The 21,998-nt window shown below is 39.9% G+C and overlaps 1 protein-coding gene and 1 long non-coding RNA gene across 2 annotated transcripts; one reads left to right on the forward strand and one right to left on the reverse strand.

Annotated features, from left to right (window-relative positions):
• Positions 1 to 342: 342 nt before the first annotated feature.
• Positions 343 to 16,913, reverse strand: LOC129738378 (uncharacterized protein K02A2.6-like). Its single transcript, XM_055729560.1, has 4 exons — positions 16,863 to 16,913; positions 2,942 to 3,436; positions 710 to 2,844; positions 343 to 655 (listed from the first exon to the last, which is right to left on the reverse strand). Exons 2-3 carry the CDS (start codon positions 3,165 to 3,167, stop codon positions 1,337 to 1,339), a joined length of 1,734 nt encoding a protein of 577 aa, XP_055585535.1. The 5' UTR covers positions 3,168 to 3,436; positions 16,863 to 16,913; the 3' UTR covers positions 343 to 655; positions 710 to 1,336.
• Positions 14,946 to 16,248, forward strand: LOC129738380 (uncharacterized). Its single transcript, XR_008735506.1, has 4 exons — positions 14,946 to 15,401; positions 15,495 to 15,608; positions 15,702 to 15,777; positions 15,860 to 16,248. It is a non-coding gene; the product is annotated as an uncharacterized LOC129738380 (long non-coding RNA).
• Positions 16,914 to 21,998: the final 5,085 nt, after the last annotated feature.

Here is a 21,998-nt window from a genome sequence, read left to right on the forward strand (position 1 = left end):
AGAGTCAAGTAACCTACTTTTTTTTTATTTGGAAGTTAAAATCCATCCAAATAAAAAAAAAAGTAGGTTACTTGACTCTTTCATGGAAATTGGCAGACTGTTCCAGTAGGAGGCACCGTACAGAAGACTACTTTTCTTACAGCTGGTTGTATGGTGTGGCAGGATAAAACATTTAGTTCTACTGTTTCTGGCACGTTGAAGATGTTCAGTGAGATAGTCAGGAAGTTGGTTGCAGAAACCTTGTCGCATAAAGCATCCAATGCGAATGTGATACTCGATATCCGATAATGAAACACACGCGTTCAGATTCTCGGTAAACAGTGTTGTTGTTTATTACACACTCATTTCAAATCAGTCAGAACAGAGGTCACAGATATCAGAGTACAGATGTATCACCACATCTCCCCTTTTCATAAGATTACAAATTTAGGATTGATTTAATATTCCATGACACAATCATTGAAACGATTCGGCTTCCTGATATTCCTACGAGCTCTACCGTTCGTGTTGTTGACGATAGGGTCCAATGATAATGGAGAAGCTGAAGGATCGTTGGAAAGTGCATCATCATCATGTACCTCACCGAGTCCCTGCTCAGATCCTTCTGAACCTGGAACAACTTCATCCATCGGATTAAGGGTGCTTGTGGATTCATCTGAAATGGAATTAGAACAAATATAAAGAAAAAAAAAACAGCAGTGAGAATTACCTTCGTTCGTTGGATTTTGATTTGAAAATAGCTTCTTAAGGTGACTGGAGTTTCTCTGGTAAACTCGTCCGTTATCATCTTCAATTGTTACCCGAGCGCCATCTTTTGCCGTAACCGTCATGGCATTTGGATTGAAGGTCGGGGTTAGCTTGTTTCCAGGTAACAAATTCTTCACCAAAACCTTATCGCCGATAACCAGACTGGAAAGTTTTGCCCTACGATGCTCATCTTCTCTTTCCTTCCCCTTTTCCTTTGCCAGCTGATCACGATCCGTAAAATCAGTAAACGGGACCGCTGTGCTTACATCTTGCAGAGATGGTAGTTTAGTTCTAATATTCCTTCCAAACATTAGCTCCGAAGGGGTTTTGCCGGTTGTGCTTTGAGGTGTCGAGTAATACATGGATAAGTATGCCTGTAGTTCTTGCTTCCAATCCTTCTTCAACGCTTGACTAATTTTCAGCCGCTTCACTAGGGATCGGTTCTGACGCTCAACGAGTCCATTTTCTTGCGGCCAGTAAGGGGTGGTTCTATTGAGAGTTATTCCTCGAATTCTGCAATACACATCATACTCATTGCTGACAAACTGGCGTCCATTGTCTAGAGTGATGGTACGGGGGTATCCAAGTCTCACGAAAATGTTCTCCAACCGGCTTGCCGTTTCAGAGCTGTGATTTTTCTGAGGATCTCTACCTCTTTGTACCGACTAAAATAGTCAATAATAACCAGCAGATAATCCCCCGACGGAAGTGGCCCAAGAAAGTCGATTGCGACATCTACCCAAGCTGCTTCAGGAAGCTTCCTACGCTGCATGGGTTCAGGACGGTCAGGCAGACCTACTACTTGGCACCCTGTACATGTGTTAACGACTTTTGTTACTGAGTCATCCATTCCCGGCCACCAACAGGTTTGTCTGAGACGCTGTTGCATTTTGGTTCGACCCGGGTGACCTTCATGGGCCAGGTTAAGCATTCTGTCTCTAAGTGATCTCGGTATAACCAATCTTGATCCCCGTACGATTAAATTTCCCACTTTTCCAAGCTCGTTTCGGAAAGCGTGATAATGTTTTATCTGTTGTGAAGTATAATTCCAAACACCACGATCAAGAAACTCACGAAGTTCACTCATTTCTGGATCTACTTCAGACGCCGCCTCGAGTTCACCCACATCAACCGCTGCTAGCTCTACTACACTCCGAATGTATACTTCAGAGTCCGGATCGAAAGGCACTGGTTCAGCATTCGACAACCGCGAAAGAGAGTCCGCAATGTTCGTCTTTCCTTTTCGATAGACTACGTCGTAACTAAATCCTTGAAGGCGAAGAACCCAACGTTCTATTCTGAGACACGGCTTTGATTGTGGCGAAAATATAGCTTCGAGAGGCTTATGATCGGTTTCTAATTCAAATCGTATTCCAAATAGGTAAATTCGAAACCTTTCAACCGCCCATACAAGACTCAATGCTTCCTTCTCAGTCTGAGCATATCGTTTTTCAGTATCGGTTAAGCTCTTACTAGCGTATGATACTACTTTGGGAGTACCTTCATGAAACTGTAGCAAGATTGCTCCCAGTCCCACGGGAGACGCGTCGGCAACAACTCGCGTTTTCAACTTTGGGTCAAAATGAGATAGATTCTTTACCTGGCCGATTAACCCGATAAGCTTTTCAAACGATTCATGTTCAGCTGAACCCCACTTGAATGGTTCCTTGACCTTTGTCAGTTCACGTAACGGAAAAGAGATGGTTGCTAAATCCGGAATAAAGGCCCCGACATAATTAACCAACCCTAGGAAGCTCCTGACTTCTTCGCCAGTGGTTGGAGTTCTGAAATTTCGGATCGCTTGAACTTTATCCTCGCACGGTAGGATGCCTTGCATACTAAAATTTTGTCCCAGGAAATCGATTGTCGTGAGTTTGAATGCGCATTTTGACTGGTTCAATAGAATACCACAATCGCGGAACGACAGCACACACTCGAGGCGTCTGTCATGTTCTTTCTCTGTCTTTCCTATTATGATAACGTCATCGATAAAATTGATGGTGTTGGGACAATCAGCTAGTATTTGCTCGATGACCTTTTGGAAGATCTCTGGTGCGCAGGATATTCCAAAAACCATGCGTTTGTATCTAAACAAACCTGATAAAACATTGTATAGACAACATTTGCCCAATTTGAAAAACTCGTATGTTATAGCGACATTTCATTAACAACGGTTAGTGAAACTGTAACTTACCTTTGTGAGTGATGAAAGTTGTTAGCGGTTTACTGTCGTCATCCAACTCCAACTGGTGGAAAGCATCCTTAATGTCCAGCCTTGAAAAATATACTGCACCGTTCAATTTCCAACGAATGTCCTCTAATGTTGGAAGAGGATGAGTTTCGCGCAAAATCGCTCTATTCACCTGTCTCATATCAATACACAGTCTAATATCGCCGTTATCTTTGATGACGATAACCATTGGCGACACCCAACGACTTGGTTCCGATACCCGCTCAATGATATCCTTGCTCAGAAGCTCCTTGAGTTTTTCGTCCACTTTCTCCAAAGTAGCGAACGGCAGTCTACGTAATCCTTGAGCAACTGGTTGCACCGATCTGTCAACCGGAATGTGAATTTTGACTCCTCTAATACTGGGAAACGGCCTAACCGTTCCTACTTGATGAACCGTTTGTTGGCGACTTGGGAGCCCAACGATTAAAACGCCTAGTTCCTTCGCTGTGAGTTTACCTAGAAGATGTTACGAGGCAGTGTGAAGATCGATGATTTTGTTAATAAATCCAGCAGTGTATTATATTACAAAATTCCTACAAATACAATTCATTAGTTTTAAGAATTTTGGAAGAACTAAATGTGACATGTATGTATGTATGTTGGTAATCCACCATGGGTGCACGGATTCACCGCAGTTTCTGCCAAAGTATGGGTCACATGCATTCCTTAGATTATTAGGTTCGACAAATCTCCAATGCAGCGCGCCACCATACCCGGACCCCATGGCTTCGTATGAACTGTTATGTGGTGAATGTATTGCGTGTGTTGATGTAGGTATATTTTGGAAGAACGAATCAATCAGGTGGGCTAGTTTACTTACAGGTATTCCGGCATCCGTGTATATACCTGGCCAGCTGGCAACTGATTGAACATTCCAATTATATAGTCAGTTATATAATGAAACACATCTTACCTGTCGGCCCGCTTATGGGATTCGAACCCAAAAGTTTTTCTTGCCGATACCGGGAATCGAACCCAGTACGCCTGGCGTACCAATACCAGACTCGCGCCAGCCTATCCACTAGACCACATCGGCGCTAGCTGGAAGAACTAAATGTGACATACTTATAAATAGTGATCTCCTGCCTTGCACAGGTATTCTACGCCTTCTTTAATCTGCTAAACTGGGAGTGATCGGTTTGGTACCTATGATGTTACATTCTAGGTTAGGTAATGATAGTGAAAACTTACTTTGAATGACTCACCTTGAATGTCTTCAATAACTAGCTCGAAATATCAATACGGTACAAACGATGGATAGTAATTGATAAGGAGACAACTGATAAAGGAAAACTAATTATTATAAATACTAAGTAAGATTTACAAAGTTCATACTTAATATTGCGCGCTGATGCGCTGTGGGCTGATATGAGCGGAAAGTGTTACGTCGAGTAACTAAAGGGCTTTTATGCCACCTAAATTAGGAAAAAATTCTAATTACATTATCCTGCTTCAAGTTACACAAATCAACTACCTTGGATAAGTAAATGCACAAGAAAGTAAGTTTTGTGAACACTTAACAATTTTCACGCGGTTGCACGGCAAACACTCTTCGAATCTTCCTCCTCTCAATTCGTTCTTCTCGGTACGATAATGACAACGCCTGACGTAGTCACGAGCTGCCGGACGATGGTGTTATGATTCATGACACAGAAAACGAGGGGTTTGCTGATTTAGTTGGCGCGAGTAACAGTCCCCTCCGGAGCACACACAGGAACTGGCTTCTCGTGTGCTCTATCCTTATCGCCAACATCCAAAACAGCAAGCTTCACTACTGGTCGTTCATAGATTCCGTTGATTGTTTGCACCACAGCTTTCCGTGTACGCCCGTCCGATGACACCGTGGTGCTGATGACTCTACCCTTTGGCCAACAGTTTCTGGGTAGTTTGGGATCTACAATAACAGCGATATCTCCCTCTTCGATCGGCTTTACTTCTGTGTACCACTTTGCACGCCGTGTAAGTGTAGGTAAATAATCGTGTACCCAGCATCGCCAGAATATATTTGCCATGATTTGCGATAACTGCCATCCTTTCTTAACAGCTAGCGAGCTGTCGTCAAATGGAACATATGGCTTTAATCCATTTGATGAACCAAGGATAAAGTGGTTTGGTGTGAGCACGGGGGAGTTATCATCATCAATCGGCACGTCAGTAAGTGGGCGGGAATTGATAACGTTTTCAATTTCTACGAGCATGTTCTCTAAAACTTCTTCTGTTGGACAGTGAGTGGGTTTAAGCTTTGCTAGGTTTGCTTTCACGCTTCTTATAAGCCTTTCCCAAGCTCCGCCCATGTGCGGAGAAGCCGGGGGGTTGAATATCCACTGGGTGTCTGTAGTTGTAAATTCTTCAATTAGTTTGTTCTGGTTAACAGCTGCCAATGCTAGTTTCAGCTCATTGGGTGGTATGAAAAAAACCTAGTAATTGCTTTTGCTAAACTAAATCGAGCAGTCGAGCAGTCGCTTAAAGCAATTGCTTCAGTTGTTATGAATAAAGTTTTTTTGACAGCTGTTTTCTCAGTCAGGAGCTTTTACTTTTAGAACAAGCTAGTTTGGTATGAATAAAGCTCGAATCTAAAGCAATTGCTCGGCAAATCTCCAAGCAATTGCTCTTTTTTCTAAGCATGCTCGGTAGCAGACTTTTCCAATAAAAAATTCTTTAATAACGTTATGAATTTATCAAATTAGCAATATTTCACTACAAAACAATTCAAAAAGGCATTTTCAACATGGACAAAGAAAAGTCGAAGTGATAACCCAACTTTTTTCATATTCTTGTCGTTGTTTAAAATCATTCGTCTAAGATGAAATTAAACAAATCAATTAGTAAATATTTCAAATTCAAAAAACTCCGGCTATAGTGGATGAAGTCCCAATTGGCTCAAAGTAAGAAATAAATTGTAATAATTTAAAACATTATACAGATCTCTCATTTTTATATAATTCTAAGATTTAAGAAAAAATATCTAAATTAAAATGCGCGCCTATTGCCTATTTTTTATACAATGGGGGAGGGGGGAGAACTTATGATAAATATTGAAGTTAGGCCATTTTTGGTTTGACAATATTTGAATATGTATTCATTTTTCTTTAAACATCAACATACGAGCACAAATTTACCAAAAAAATCCGGTCGTTCTTACACCCACCACCCGATTCGTCGGCTTCAAGGCTACTTTAGCCGTACTTTTCAATTTTCTGATCGTCTTCTTTCATTTTACTTTAGAAAACTTCAGATTCTGCTGGTTGGATAGCTCTATTTTTCGAAGCAAAAGCTATGTTCTAAGACTTTAGTACACAACCGCTAAGCAAATGTTTATTCATACCAAACTAAGCAAATGCTTTGGACTTTTGCTTTGATTGATTTCGAGCTAAGTAAAAGCTACCGAAGCAATTGCTAAACCTTATTCATACCACTAATTGTCAGCTCCTATGAAATTTGTTCCTCTGTCACTATAGATCGTTAGGGCATCCGCAGCAATCGCGAGCAAAGTGAAAATGCTCACGAGTTTAATCACTTCCATACCGCACCGGGGGTTAGTATGAAGGTGAGCAAAATAGGGCCGATGCCGTCGGGACCGACAAAATCACCAAATTTGCTCACTAGAAAGGGGCGAGAGCAAACATGCACTGAAAAAATTCTACCGTTTTGAGCAGAATTAAACAAACGATGTCGCAGCGTGTAGATGTTTGTTGATATTTATTTTAAGAAAAAAAAATTGTATCAGATTAAAATTGTGGATGGATGTTTTTGTAATAACCAGTTAAATTCGCAATTTCGTTACATTTTTTCGGGTTTTTCTAGGAATTGAACGAGAAAGTGTAAATGCTGGTTCTGATGGTGAGTTATTTATTTTGTATTTTATACTGTTTTGGACTTTTTTCTACCTATGAATTTTGATAACATTTTTTCCTTTCTCACTCAATTTCAGATAAACAAACTTGAAGCATCGTAATTTGTGACCAAAAATGGTCACTCGGAGTTTCTCGGAGTAATAATAATCGAGACCAGTGCGCTGTGCAGGATTTTTGTATCCATCCGGTCAATATGGGTGGCATTCCAGTACTGTCCCTACCGATTCGGCTTTCGAAACGAGGTCTCTCAATAAGTTTGCAACTAATGGGACCCAGTTTTTCGGAGCAGCAACTATTTCAATCAGCACGTTGGATAGAAAAAGAAGTTGAAGATTTTTAGAAAAGTATGATTTTAATATAAATATTATAAACAAATAAAGTTGAATTTTAGTTGAATTGTTTGGTTTGTTGAATTTTGTTTTTCGGGTCCATGTGTTAGGAAATATAAGTGCCCAGCGTTTTGAAAGCAAAATCGAGCTTAATTCGAAAATATATTCTTATCTGAACTTATTTTATTCAATCAAGTCGTCCTACAATTCAATAAGTTTTTAATCACAATCCAGCAAACGGTTGAAAGTGGTGTCCTAGATATGATGACGAGGCCAAGCGAAGCAAACATCCTGTTCGGAAGTTCTTGCTGCATCCGTCATCGGACCCGATTGCTGGTGTTCGAAGCTGCTTGGCCTTGCTGCTGCTGTACGGCATGTTCAACCAGGATGTAGACTTTGACGTCACGATACGGATAGCAGCTATCCCGTCAAATAACTGCCAACACCCCCAGGCCCTTTTAAGACCAACATTCATCGAAATTTCAGCAAAAAACTGACGACTCCGAAAATTTACTCGGTACGTATTAATTTAAGATTTAGATTTTCTTCAAAAGTTTTCTCAGTGCAATGCTAAATTTAAAAATAATTATGCTACCGCCCGGTGCACGAAAGAGTGTGTATCCCAAAACCGGTCCGCTGAAATGAGCAAAACCGGGCCGCGTATACTCACTTATTGGTGCGTTTGCTCTTATAGGAACACCGCGTCTGCCCATGATGTTTCGAATAGCTAAAATACAGGAGTCCGTAGTCAACGAGCGCACAAGTTGAAGATGTACTGCCCTTATTGTTAGGCAGGTAGCTAAGACACCCCATCGCTTTTCCTGTTTTCGACCGTTTTTGATAATGATTGGTCCGAAATAGTCAATTCCCAGATATGAGAATGGTCTCGTGAAAGCTGCTACACGACAAGGCGGTAGATCGCTCATTAAAGGTGGTTGAGGTATAGCGCGATCAATTTTACAAACTTGACAGCTTTTACGTACTGTTTTGAATAACGATCTGAGTCCTCCAATGTGAAAGCGCTGGCGCAATTCGTTTATAACGGTCTGATGATTTTGATGATGATAGCGTATATGGAAGAAGTGCACTATCAGGTACGTAATGTGGTCACTACGTGGAAGTATTATGGGATATTTAACGTCAAAAGATGCGAACTCACAAGCTGAGATTCGTCCCCTTACTCGAATGAACAAATTTTCATCCAAAAATGGGTTAAGCTTATGTAGCGGACTATTCTTAGGAAGATTTCGTTGAAGGATACCAACTCTATGGCTCGATAGAATTTCAATCTCATGTTCATAAATTTCTTGAGCGTGACGGAATAGGTAAACTTCGGACTTTTGAAGCTCTGCTTCGGTCAGAGGCCCAGTAGCGCACGATGCACGAAGCTCGGCGTCGGTCAGAGGGCCGGTAGCACACTTTCTCTTCAGTCGACAGCTATTTAGATTCGAAATATATCTCAAAACGTAGGATGTAGAACGGAGCAGTTTGTTCCACGAGGAAAATTTATAAGTAGGAATAACGTTAATGTTCAGGGAGACTGCATGGCAAAGTAAATGTGCACGTAGCTCAGTTTCTGTTTGCTTGATTGGTTCTTCGGGTAGCGGCCAATGACTTGACGGAAGTCGAAGAAACGGAGGACCCTTGAACCATCTGCTTGTGTTGCTTAGATCTGGGTTTTTTGTCCACTTGGTGCCTTCATCAGCTACATTCAACTTTGTTGGTATCCAGTGCCACTCAGAAAGATCGGTTAGTTCTAAAATTTCACTTACACGATGGGAAACAAACTGGCTGTATCGCCTATGGTCGGCCGATAACCAACTCAATACGTTTCGTGAGTCTGTCCAAAAGAAACGGTTATTTACCTTAACGGATAGGTTTTCGATGACGGTTTTTGCGAGCCTTGCTCCAATTATACTTGATTGCAGCTCAGATCTAGGAATAGATAGAAATTTGAGCGGTGCTACTCGAGTTTTAAAGCAAACCAGCGAAACATCTATGTCTCCTTCTCTCTCGAACCTCAAATATACTACGGCCGCCATACCGCTTTTGCTGGCGTCGACTAGGATGTGTAGTTGTACGTTGGTTTCGGGACTAAGCGTTACTAAAGATCTATAACACCTTGGAATTTTAATGGAAGCAATTTGTGGAAGAATAGTCAGCCATCGATTCCATTTTTTAAACTGTTCGTCGCCGATAGGATCATCCCATCCGATAGATGTCCTCCAAATCTCTTGTAAGAGACACTTTAGGAACATTAAAAAATGTCCGATGAGTCCCAACGGATCAAATAGTAGCATCAGCGTTCTTAGCACTTCACGTTTGGTCGGTATACGCTCTCCTGCCAGAAGTTCAACATCGAATCGGGCTGAGATTTTGTACATAAAAGAATCGTTTGCAGTGTTCCACCACATGCCGAGAACTTTCTCTGTTGTGGTTTCCAGTCCAACGTTCATGTTTTTCTCTTTGCAAACTCCAGATGAACATTGTGATTCCAGGGCACTGATAACAACGGGGGAATTGGAAACAAAGTTTCGCATTTCAAACCCTGCGGACTCGTGAATTGATTTGACGTCATTTGCTAATTGTATGCCTTCCTCGATTGTTTCTGTGCTGATCAACATGTCATCGACATAATGTCTGTCAATAATGGCGGATACTGCAGCAGGATGCGTATGTCTGAACTGTTCAGCGTGTGCATTTTTGACATACTGAGCCGTGCTAGGAGAAGATCGAGCACCAAATGTCATAACCTGCATGATAAACGTGCGTGGCGCGGAACCTAATTTGTGGCTCCAAAAGAAACGTTGGCAATGCTGATCAGGCTCGCGAATTAGTATCTGATGATACATCTCGCGAATATCCCCTGAGATGCCGATTTTGAATTCACGAAATTTGACAAGCACCGCGAAAAGCGAGGCCAGCTGGTCAGGTCCCTTGAGCAGTAATGAATTTAACGATATCCCGTGCGCTGTGGCTGCGGCATCCCACACCAATCTTGTCTTGCCAGGCTTGTTAGGGTTGGTGACCGGAAACACAGGAAGATACCAGGTCCTGTCGTGCTTTACGGTTAGTTCTTCCGCAGTTAATTCTCGTGCATATCCTTTTCTGAGATAATCGTTTATCGTGCGCTGCATTGTGTTGAACAGTTCTGGATCCTTAATCAATCTTTTCTCTAAGCATTTCCAGCGGTTGAGAGCCATTGTTCTGCTGTCAGGCACTCGTACCTTGCTGTATTTCCACAGTAAAACAGTCTCGTAACGTCCATTTTTGCGTTTCGTGTTATCAGCCAGTAGCGTAAGTGCCTGTTGGTCATCACGCGACAAAAGTGATTTTTCCGGTTTGGATATTCCCAGGCTCTCAAGCAAAAAAAACTCCTTTAACGAAGTGTGAAGGTCTGTCTAGCGAGCTGTTGCATGAACATGCGAGGCATGAGTGATGATATAGGTGGTGAGTCAATATCGAATCATCGGTACAGTTACCATTGACTGTCCACCCTAGCCGTGTCTTAGACGCTATGGGATCCCTCAGATTTCCTTCCAGACTTTTAAGTGGATTTCCAAGTTTGGCGTGTTCCAGTCCGATGATAAGTCTAGGGCTCACATTATCATACGACTTAACCGGGACATCTTGTAAGTGTTTGAATTTGCTTTGCAAGTGCTGCATGTTAAGCGTTTGTGGCCGGATCTGTAGACGCTGTACCGTTCGCACGTTCGTGAGTCGATATTTTTTGGATGTGCTTTCTATGCCCGATATTTCCAAGTTAATTTGGCGAGACTCATGCTCCATTCGTCGAGTACCGCTAGTCCACTTAAGGCACAATGTCTGACGGGGGCCACTCAATCCAAGCTCATTTGCTAATTCATCCTCCATGAGTGTTAAATCAGACCCGTCATCAAAGAACGCGTAAGTGTTTACTATTTTGGTTGGTCCGTAAAGAACTATAGGTAGAATTCTAAAGAGTACTCCATTTCCTGTGACTTGGTTCACATTAACACTTCCCTCTACAGATAACTGAGTTAGATGTGCTGGGAACAGACTGTGCAATTTCATGTTTATATTTGTGCAGAAGGGGATGATGAAGGGATCGGCATCCATTTATGCCACACTGTCTATGCTGTTTGCAAGAACCATTATAATGTTTTAAGCACATCCGACATAATTTATTTCGCTTAATAGCATTCCATCTTTGATCATAGCGTAGAGCATTGAACTTACGACAGACTTCAACTTCTGAACAAACTCCGGCACATATTGAACAATTAGGACTTTGGTGAGTCAACACTGTTGCAGTGGCTACGTCTTCATTAAACTCTTCTTCTTCGTGGTAGTTAAAATACCCATCCTTTTTGCGCGTTCTAACATTAACGGGATTCGCTACTATGACAGTGCTTGCATCTTCGGCTAGTGCATAAATCCAGGCGTTGAAATCTGCCAAACTCGGATTAATGATTCCCCTTGTGCTTCGGGCCCAGTCCATCTTGAGTTCTGACGGAAGTTTGTCTACGAGCTCTAGTCGTAACGACAAACGACACGTAACGTTGAAAGCAAAGTCTGGTATTTCACAAGCTTGAATCGTCGCATACAAATTTTCAACGTTAAGCGCGAAGGTTACCAACGAATCAAGTTTTTCCATGGTTGGTGGCGGAAGGGGACGAATTTTCCTTATGACGGCGTGTATTATTGCCTCGGGATTCCCGAATAGCATCTTCAATGTGGAGATAACACCTGAGACGTTGGTTGGATGTAAAAGGCTTTTGCGGAGCCGCATCATGTTCTCCTCGTTGGTAAACCCACACATACGCGTGGTAGAATTGAAAGTTGCTAGAAACAAAGACCAGTCTTCGGGGTTTCCACCAAACTCAGGAAGTTCCTTTGATACGGCTTGACGCGCAGCGAGTTGACTTTTATTAAGAATGCAATTCTCATCTGCCACGTTATCTTTTTGGTGATAGTTGATACGACTGCCAACAGCAAGAGTAGTGGAGCGTTGACCGGGTGCAAAATACTCCTGCCTAGGAGGCATTCGTTGCAAATCACCAATACTAGGGTGTGGAAGAGATTGTCTTGTTAACTCTGGCTCCGCCGATATTTGTTTGGTTGTTGTATTTTTCGATAGATCCCCATCCCGTTTTGTGGACTTGGCTGGCTGTAAATTTTTAGCGACCGTGTTGTCGGTTAATTTTCCTACCGAACAGGGATCATTACCAAGGAGATCGGCGTTGTCCATCCATTTTTGAATCTGCGTTACGTTATCGAGCCCTACATCACCTTCGCTCGCCAAACTACTAGTTTCGCTGTCCAACTCCTCTAATATTGCGTACTTTTGCTCCAGATACTGCACCTTCAGCATGGTCAACTCCTTCAATTTTTGCAAACGTAGTTCAGCACTACGTTTTGTTTCACCACGTGAACTATTTTTGCTTGTTGTGGATCGAATACTTTCCGGTTTAGCTTTCCTCCCAGGCGCGTTTTCGGATGTTTGAGCAATGGCATTTGCATCATTTTCCTGACGCATGGAACGATTAGTTAACGCGCTCGTGGTTTGTGGATTCTTGCTCGCGATACATTTCGGACATGACCAAAAGGGCTCGTCAGCGACGCTTGAAGATACATCCACACACGTGAAGTGATACCAGCATGAACAAGAGTCGCACATGACCATCCTGCTAGTATCAGGCATCTCACATGCCGGGCAATGATGATTAGTTCGTTTCCGAGTGACTCTTATAGGGTTTCGCCTTTCTCTGTGAACAGCATTTTCCAGGATTTTCACAGACTTATTCACTTCTTGAACTTTCCTTTGCTCTTCTTTATAGCGCCTTTTTGCTGCTCTGAAGGTTCTCCGGATGCCATACCACCAGGTAGCGGACTACTGCTTTCCTTATGAGTGGTATTTCCGTTACCTTCTTCGATACTATCCATAATCGTTAGATCCGATCCGTTTGAAGCAACACTCGCCATATAAGAATTTTGTAAAATGTTACGAGGCAGTGTGAAGATCGATGATTTTGTTAATAAATCCAGCAGTGTATTTTATTACAAAATTCCTACAAATACAATTCATTAGTTTTAAGAATTTTGGAAGAACTAAATGTGACATACTTATAGTGATCTCCTGCCTTGCACAGGTATTCTACGCCTTCTTTAATCTGCTAAACTGGGAGTGATCGGTTTGGTACCTATGATGTTACATTCTAGGTTAGGTAATGATAGTGAAATCTTACTTTGAATGGCTCACCTTGAATGTCTTCAATAACTAGCTCGAAATATCAATACGGTACAAACGATGGATAGTAATTGATAAGGAGACAACTGATAAAGGAAAACTAATTATTATAAATACTAAGTAAGATTTACAAAGTTCATACTTAATATTGCGCGCTGATGCGCTGTGGGCTGATATGAGCGGAAAGTGTTACGTCGAGTAACTAAAGGGCTTTTATGCCACCTAAATTAGGAAAAAATTCTAATTACATTATCCTGCTTCAAGTTACACAAATCAACTACCTTGGATAAGTAAATGCACAAGAAAGTAAGTTTTGTGAACACTTAACAATTTTCACGCGGTTGCACGGCAAACACTCTTCGAATCTTCCTCCTCTCAATTCGTTCTTCTCGGTACGATAATGACAACGCCTGACGTAGTCACGAGCTGCCGGACGATGGTGTTATGATTCATGACACAGAAAACGAGGGGTTTGCTGATTTAGTTGGCGCGAGTAACAGGCCCACCTTTGACTACGTAAAAACCAGCAAGAGTCTTCAGTTGTTTGGTTCCATCGTCAATAACAATCTCGGCTTCGAATTGATCGGTAACAACTAGATAGTCCTTTTGAGCGTAAGCACGGAACTTCTTATCGGGATGTCCTGTCCGCCTGGTAAACTCCACACCATTTCGCATCAACATTTCGAATGTTTTGCTGTCAATAATGTTTGACTGCACCCCAGAGTCGATCTGCATCTCGATCAAAACCCCTCCGACTTTCGCCCAGACTAAATCTTCACATTCATTGTCACACGAAACCATCTCAACCAATTCTACATTCTCCTCCATTTCAGTGTCAGCTATAGCATGTAGCCGCCGAACTTGAGTTGGCTTTTTGTTACGATACTGTTGACCTGACGAAGTCGAAGGAAATGCGTGGTTGAAATTGCGCTTCCCAGCTTGTGAAACGCGCTCATGGATGCCCCACTTCTGAAATTGTCTCTCAAACGGGAGAAACAAACTGCTCGATAATGTCCCCGTTTACCGCACTTCGAACATGTTTTATTCCACGCCGGACACGCTTCATTCGGTTCGTGATTGAGGCCACAGAACTTGCAATCTGCTTGCATTTGTTGCACAACTTCAGTACCTGTGGTGGAAGATCTAATTTGGCCTGACATTTGATCACTAGCGGCCCGAGTAGCAACATAGGCATTAATTTGCTTAACAACCTCTTCTACGGTCAATTCCGATTGCTGCAGTAGCTGCAGCGGTGCAGGGACAATTTGCAGCATTTTGTCTATAACAGCTATTCCCGAACTTTCTGGATGATTCTTCCCAAAATTGCATTTGTTTGCATGCATCTGAGCACGCATCAAGAACTTTTCCAACGATTCTTCCGGCTCTGGCTTCATCGCCCAGAAAAGGTACCGTTCATGAACCTCATGACGTTGTGGTGCAAAATAGCTGTCCAGCTTGTCAATAGCCACTTTGTATGGGTCCACCGTTTTTTCTTCATCTTGATCAACATCCGCTCCTGCACCCAAAAAATTAAAGAAATTAATTCTACGGGATTTTTCACGTAAATTAAGCTTTTCTTCCATCCCATCGATTCTGCGTGCGTCTTGTAGTAGTTACTTTAATTCCACATAAATGACTCAAAAATTTCACGTAAAATGTATGTGGATGACCAAAACTCCTTTTGTAATTAACTTTTCATGAGCGTGTTTTTGTTTACGTTTTAAATTCTAATAAGAAAATTTCTCAGGAAATCAGTCAGGAGCTGATAGCTTCCCGTCCCGGTCCACAAATTTACGTCCCTATTTTTTCGGTATCGGTGGTCATTTTCGGTTCCGTTTCGTGGAATTACCAGCCGCTTCCACGTACTTGGGTGTGAGACTGAATCAGCGGCGCGGCACCGGAATTAAAACAAAGTGTTTTCTTGTTTCCCTCGGAACCAGCAGAATAAAGTTAAAAAAAAAAAAGTTAAAAACTGAACGGCATCCAAGTACGCACCGTCAGTACAAAGGGTAAGTTTTTTTTCACACATTCGAATAAATATGAAACTCAGAATGTAACGATAATGGTTAACAAATTGTTATTCATAATTCATACCACTTTAGGCAAACGGGAAGCTGCATGATGGTGCTGCTGATGGGGCATCCGGATTCCCAGCCGAGCGAAGTGGCACTAGTAGTGAGGATCCTGAAGGTAGCCAAAATTGTTTTATAAATGAAGTAAGTTCAGGATCTCGATTTCTAATTAAACACGAAAACTTCAACAAATTTGCTTTTAAAGAAATTTTATTGAATCTACATTTTCAACTTCAGGCAACCATGTAATATGTTCAACGTCAAGTTCAACATCAGTACTCCAGGAAACAAGTTCTCTGTAGATGTAGATCAGGTAAACACCATATCACTCCTCATTAAAATATTTTATGCTTCTATAGGATGCTTATTAATTCCTATTTTTTCGATCCCTACAGAATTTCGAAAACCAATTTGCGCTTAACAACGGCCGTCGGATGATTCATGGAATCCATTGTTTGCATGTTTTGGAGTTAAAATAGTGGTTAGTGAAAAGTGGTTTATTTGTAATAATAAAAGAAAAATGAAAGAAACGATAAAATCAACCAAACATCGAATTATTTTTATTAGGCAATCATTTCAAATTTATTCCAAAACCATTAAGATTCAAGTAAACTAACAATAACTTCCATCGTTGAAATGGCGTTGAACTCACTAATAATTCACGTATGTTGTAGCTGATGTTCATTATACACCAATTCTAATTAGGGGAGCGTTTACTTATTTTATCCGTAGAATTTACGTGAAAATCAATTGGATAAAAATTATGTAGTTTTTCACGTAGCCGCTACGTGCAGATTATTTTGGGTGTGGAATGCTGAAGAAAATTTCTTGCAGCTCAAATCCACCATATGCTAGTAGTAAATCTTTTTTCTCCGTGCATTCTTCAATCTTTGCCGCTCGCAAACAGATTTCATATCCGCGCTTCCAAGTATTCCACTTGTTCCTCCGTTCATTTAACGGAACACTCACGCATGAGAATGCCGGTAGATTGACGAACGCCTTATTTTGGTCCATCTCTAAAAACAAATATTTCATTGCATATTTCCATGGAAACAACATTTTTTTTGTTGTTTTTTTACCTGTCTTCCAAAATCTTTCCTGCTTTCGGTCGCAAAGCTCCTGCTTCAAGTCGCAAAGTTCCTGCTACAAGTCGCAAAGTTCCTGCTTTAAGTCGCAAATCAAAGCCGTTGTTCCTGCTGACATGTCGCAAATCCGGCTATTTTCCTGCTGTCGTGTCGCAAATCCAGGCAATCTTATTCTGCCTTAATCAGAGGTCATAACCTCAATCTGCTCTCATGCGCAGTAGCTCAAAATAACACCTTTGTCTCTGCCAGAAGCCTCTGGGAACGAATAATTCTTTTCGGTTTTTATCTCATTTTATCATTTCAAAATACATACCTTCCACCACGATCCGTATCGGAAACAGTTCCGCTCTAGGTCCGTAGCCGATTCTATCCTCGGTTTTGACGAAAATCCGTCCTCGTAGCCAATTTGTGATACTCGATATCCGATAATAAAACACACGCGTTCAGATTCTCGGTAAACAGTGTTGTTGTTTATTACACACTAATTTCAAGTCAGTCAGAACAGAGGTCACAGATATCAGAGTACAGATGTATCACCACAGCGAAGATAATAATTGTCTAAAAGATCTCGACCTTTTTCATATGACTTTATTAGTCTTTTAATCATTACATTTAAGTTACATTATAAAAGTGAATTAAGTGTTCAGATCAATCATGATCAGTTTAACTCTTTGATTCAGCAAATTCTAAACATTGTTTTTTTGATTTAAATTTGCTATAGAAATAAAGTATTTGATATATAGGAGAATATCCTGTAGAGCCAAAACTTGATCCTAGATCCTAAAAACTAACTTAATTGAGAGAGCGAATCTCTGCGATGGAAGACTGCATCGATTTGCCTCTGAAGTTGGAGATGATTTTGTTGGCCATCTCTTCGATCGATTCATTGCCCGCATTCCGATGAAGATCTTCGGTGCTGTACCAAGGTGGAAGCCGCAAAATCATTTTCAGAACCTTGTTCTGAATCCTCTGGATGGGTTTTTTCCTCATTGCGCAGTAGTTAGACCAAATCGGAACTGCGTACATTATCGCTGGTCGGAACACCTGTTTGAAGATAAGCATCTTATTTCGCAAACACAATTTGAATTTCTTGTTGATGAGAGAATCAAGAGATTTAGTGTATTTATTACATTTAGATTGAATATCTTCAATGTGATTTTTTAAAGTAAGATTCCGATCAAGTGTGAGTCCCAAGTACTTCTCGTAATCAGACCATTCTAATGAAACCCCACCAAAAATTATGGAATGATTTTCATTGGGTTTTAAAGCTTTAGCTCTTGGTCTATGGGGAAATAAAATGAGTTTTGGAAGCGTTAGGAGAAATTTTTCACATTTTCAAGTAATTCAAAAAGGAATTTAAATTTTGTTGCAATCTACTGCTAGCGTTAATCATATTAGTTACACTCAAAAGTTGATGTGTAGTAGAATGTCCATGACGAAAACACAATTGTTCATCAGGGAAATAGAATTCTGATTAATGTGAATCATCATTCTATTCAAAATAACTCTCTCAAATAGTTTACTTAAAGAAGGAAGCAAACTAATTGGTCGATAATTTGAAGGCTCTGAAGCACTTTTTCCAGGTTTCAAAATTGGAGTTACTTCGGCATTTTTCCATTTATTGGGAAAATAAGCCAAGTGAAAACAGTTGTTGAAGATTTTTACTAAAAAATTTAAAGTGCTTTCAGGCAACTTTTTAATAAGAATATAGAAAATCCCGTCTTCCCCCGGAGCTTTCATGTTTTTAAATTTTTTGAAAATCAATTTAAGTTCATCAATGTTTGTCTCGCAAGAACTTTCAAACACATTTTGTTTAGAAAGAATATCATCAAATTCTAGGGAAATTTGAGCATCAATTGGACTAACAACGTTTGAATGAAAATCATGAGAAGGCTCAAACAGTTGGGCTAATTTTTGAGCTTTTTCTGCGTTAGTTAAAAGAAGTTTATCTCCATCTTTCAAAGTAGGAAATGTCTTTTGGGGCTTTTTCAGAATTTTAGTTAATTTCCAAAATGGCTTTGAGTAGGGTTTTATGTCCTCTACTGCTTTTGCAAAATTTTCATTACGAATAAAATTTAAACGACGTTTGATCTCTTTTTGAAGGTCGCAATAAATAAATTTCAAATAATGATCCCTAGTACGTTGATATTGGTGTCGATGAATGTTTTTCAGTCGTATCAATAATTGAAGATCATCATCGATCAAAGGTTGGTTAAAGTTATGTTTAACTTTAGGTATCTAAGCGGCTTTAGCAATGATAAGTGATTTGTTAAATTTTCTACAGCCAAATCAATATCTTCTATTGAATTCAGTGGATGTCTGTTCTCTGTGGAAAAACAACTTTTCTAAACAAATCTTAACATTCCTGAGTCGAATCATGTTTCGTACTACAGCAAATACTGCAGGATTTTTCAAACGTACAATGTTTTTTTGTGTGATTGTAACGGTATATAGATATGGGTATATAATGGTATAAAAGGGATATAAACTCGAGTGCGTACTCGAAGCAATCCAAACTGCACAAATTCTGGTATTATTGTCGAGTTAATCGTCAGCACCAAAGTTGGTGTACTGACAATTTTACCTTCTGATGTTTTTTTTGTAATGCGGCGAACGTGCGTAATTTTTTGAGTTGATAACTCGGAAAGCAGTTCTTCTTCGGTCATTCCATTTATTTCGTCACATCGAACAACAAATTTCCTGGTATTTAAATGAGGATGTCTACCTATTTCGATGGGAGTACCATTTTCCAGTTTATTAAGTAGCACTAAATGCCTACCTTGATTTTATTTCTGATCTTCAAAACATACCATTTCTTGTTGCGGTCAAAAAAAGCTCCTCTGATTTTTCCCACTTGTTTTTCAATGGATCGTCCAATCAGGAACGGGTTGTTTGGTAAACTGTGTCTATATCCAAAGCACGTAAAAACATTCACTCAGAAAAATACTATTATGTATGCCATAAGATTCTCTTATGAAGTGGCGCCATAAGAAAAATCATTGAAATTCATAAGATTGTCTTATGACGCGAATGAATTCTGAAGATGAACGCCTATTGCAATGAGAGGTTGTTGCTTTTCATAAGAGGTTCTTATGGAAACAGTAAATCACTTTCTAATAAGAATAATCTAAGATATTTCATGCTGAAAACATTCTCTTTATTGTTTGCCAATTTTGTTTGAAATCAAATCATTTATGGTCATCATCAGCAGTGCATCAACAGACGCTTCCATCAAAGTTTTTTTTGCCGCATCCCAATCTTCGACTTTGTTAGATCAGATAGCTGAAAAGTAAACAAAAATGTATTTCAAATTACTAATATGTCGCTCACATCAGAAACAACAAATGGGACTTACCATTCCGGAAATGACAATATAATTTATCTTTGAAGTAAAACTAGTAACTATGAACTGGCGATTGCTTCGTTCTGTTAGATGATGAAAAAACTGTTGAAATGAACGAATGTGTTCATTACTTTCACACAATGCCGTTTCTTCTATTTTTCATAAGTACTTCGTATGAAAATTGAAAGAATTTCATAAGACTCTTATGAAAAATTATTTTACACTCTAAAAAGCGGTTCATAAGATGCATCTTATAAAAATTATAATAAGAATTTGCCTGAGTGGGTAATATAATTTCCCATGTAGATTTGTTGGGTCAAGCCACTCCAGAAGAGTACGGTCCGGTCGATCACCGGGGTTCATGATTAAACGCACTACCGAGCATTAGAATGCATTCGAAAATTATTTTTTTAGCCTTTATAAGCGAGTGCAGGGATCAGAAAATCGATTGGTTTCGCTGAAGGCTTTGAGAGAACTGTGATGTTTTCTCCGTACCACCACTTATCAATGATCATGGAATTCCCGAGCAGTTCTTGGCACCACCTGTTTTCCCCCCATTCAAAATTTCTTTCCTCACTTCCTTCATCCTAGTTCTTTTGAAATAAAACAGCACGCTTTTGTTCTATCGCTGTTTCATTCACTCCGTCTTAAACACCACTACATGTTCTTTCATATCCCTTTCATTTTTTGATAAAGGGTGATAAGGTCAAAACTTGGTCAATTTCGACGTATTTCTTTCAATTTTGCATTTAAAAAACCTGAACACTCCTCATTTTGAAGGTGTGTGTATTAGACTGGCCCAAAACGAAAAAAATCCTTATATTCCACGCGGCACCCCCTAGTTTGGTGCCTTTAGACGAAAAAACGACTTCCTTAAAGTTTCAGGTCATTTGGCCGAAGCACGAGCTGGCGCAAAGGACTTGAAATTTGTATGGAGATTTTCGACAAAATGTATGAAAAATCGACATAATTTCACTCTTTGTGTATAAAATATGTTTCCAGTATTCCAGAAAGCTCAGAATTTCAGGAATTGTAGTTCAAACAATGACAAACAAGTTTGTAGGAGATTTTGATGCAATATGAGTTGACTGTGATGAGTTATTGGCAATTGAATGTGTGATTTTTTTCGCACTTCATCGATATATCGTGAACGGTGTATGGGCTAATAATCGCACTAACTAAAAACTCTTTTCTTTCAAAATTCTTTCTTTCAACTTTTCGCAAAGATATTTGTTATAAAATAAGCTACAACTTTGCCGAGGACACAAACTTTCTATCTGTTATTCTCATTGTGTGACAATGCGATCAAGTTAGTACTAATAATCCACCTACACCGTTCACGATATATCGATGAAGTGCGAAAAAATCACACATTCAATTGTCACTAACTCATCACAGTCAACTCGTATCGTATCAAAATCTTCTGCAAACATGTTTGTCATTCTTTGAACTACAATTCCTGAAATTCTGAGCTTTCTAGCATACTGGAAACATATTTTAGAACACAGAGAGTGAAAGCATGTCGATTTTCCATACATTTTGCCGAAAATCTTCATACAAATTTCAAGTCCTTTGCGCCTGCTCGCGCTTCGGCCAAATGACCTGAAACTTTCAGAAAGTCATTTTTTCACCTCAATGCACCAATCTTACACTCAGGCAAATTCTTATTATGATTCTCATAAGATGCATCTTATGAACCGCTTTTTAGAGTGTAAAATTGATTTTCATAAGAGTCTTATGAAATTCTTCCAATTTTCAAAGTAAGTTCTTATGAAAAATAGAAGAAGCGGCATTGTGAAAAAATAATGAACACATTCATTCCATCAGTCATTATTTTTCATCGCCACACGAAGCGTGAAACTATTATAGAGTTCCTAAAAGATAAGTGATTATCCATTCTAAATGGTAAGTTTATTTTTTGTAAACGTTGACATTATTTGTTAACTCAAACACATTATTTTTTGTTTACTTTTCAGCATATTGACCGGGAAAAAGTAAAAACTCAAAAGATCCTATGCGACAGAATAAATGTATTGGAACCGGGTGTTTGTGTGCTGCTGTTAGTGATAATGATGTAACAAATTAGCTAGAAAATAAATAAAATGT

Source organism: Uranotaenia lowii, chromosome 1 (assembly GCF_029784155.1).
Source record: "Uranotaenia lowii strain MFRU-FL chromosome 1, ASM2978415v1, whole genome shotgun sequence".
Classification (NCBI taxonomy): Eukaryota; Metazoa; Arthropoda; class Insecta; order Diptera; family Culicidae; genus Uranotaenia; species Uranotaenia lowii.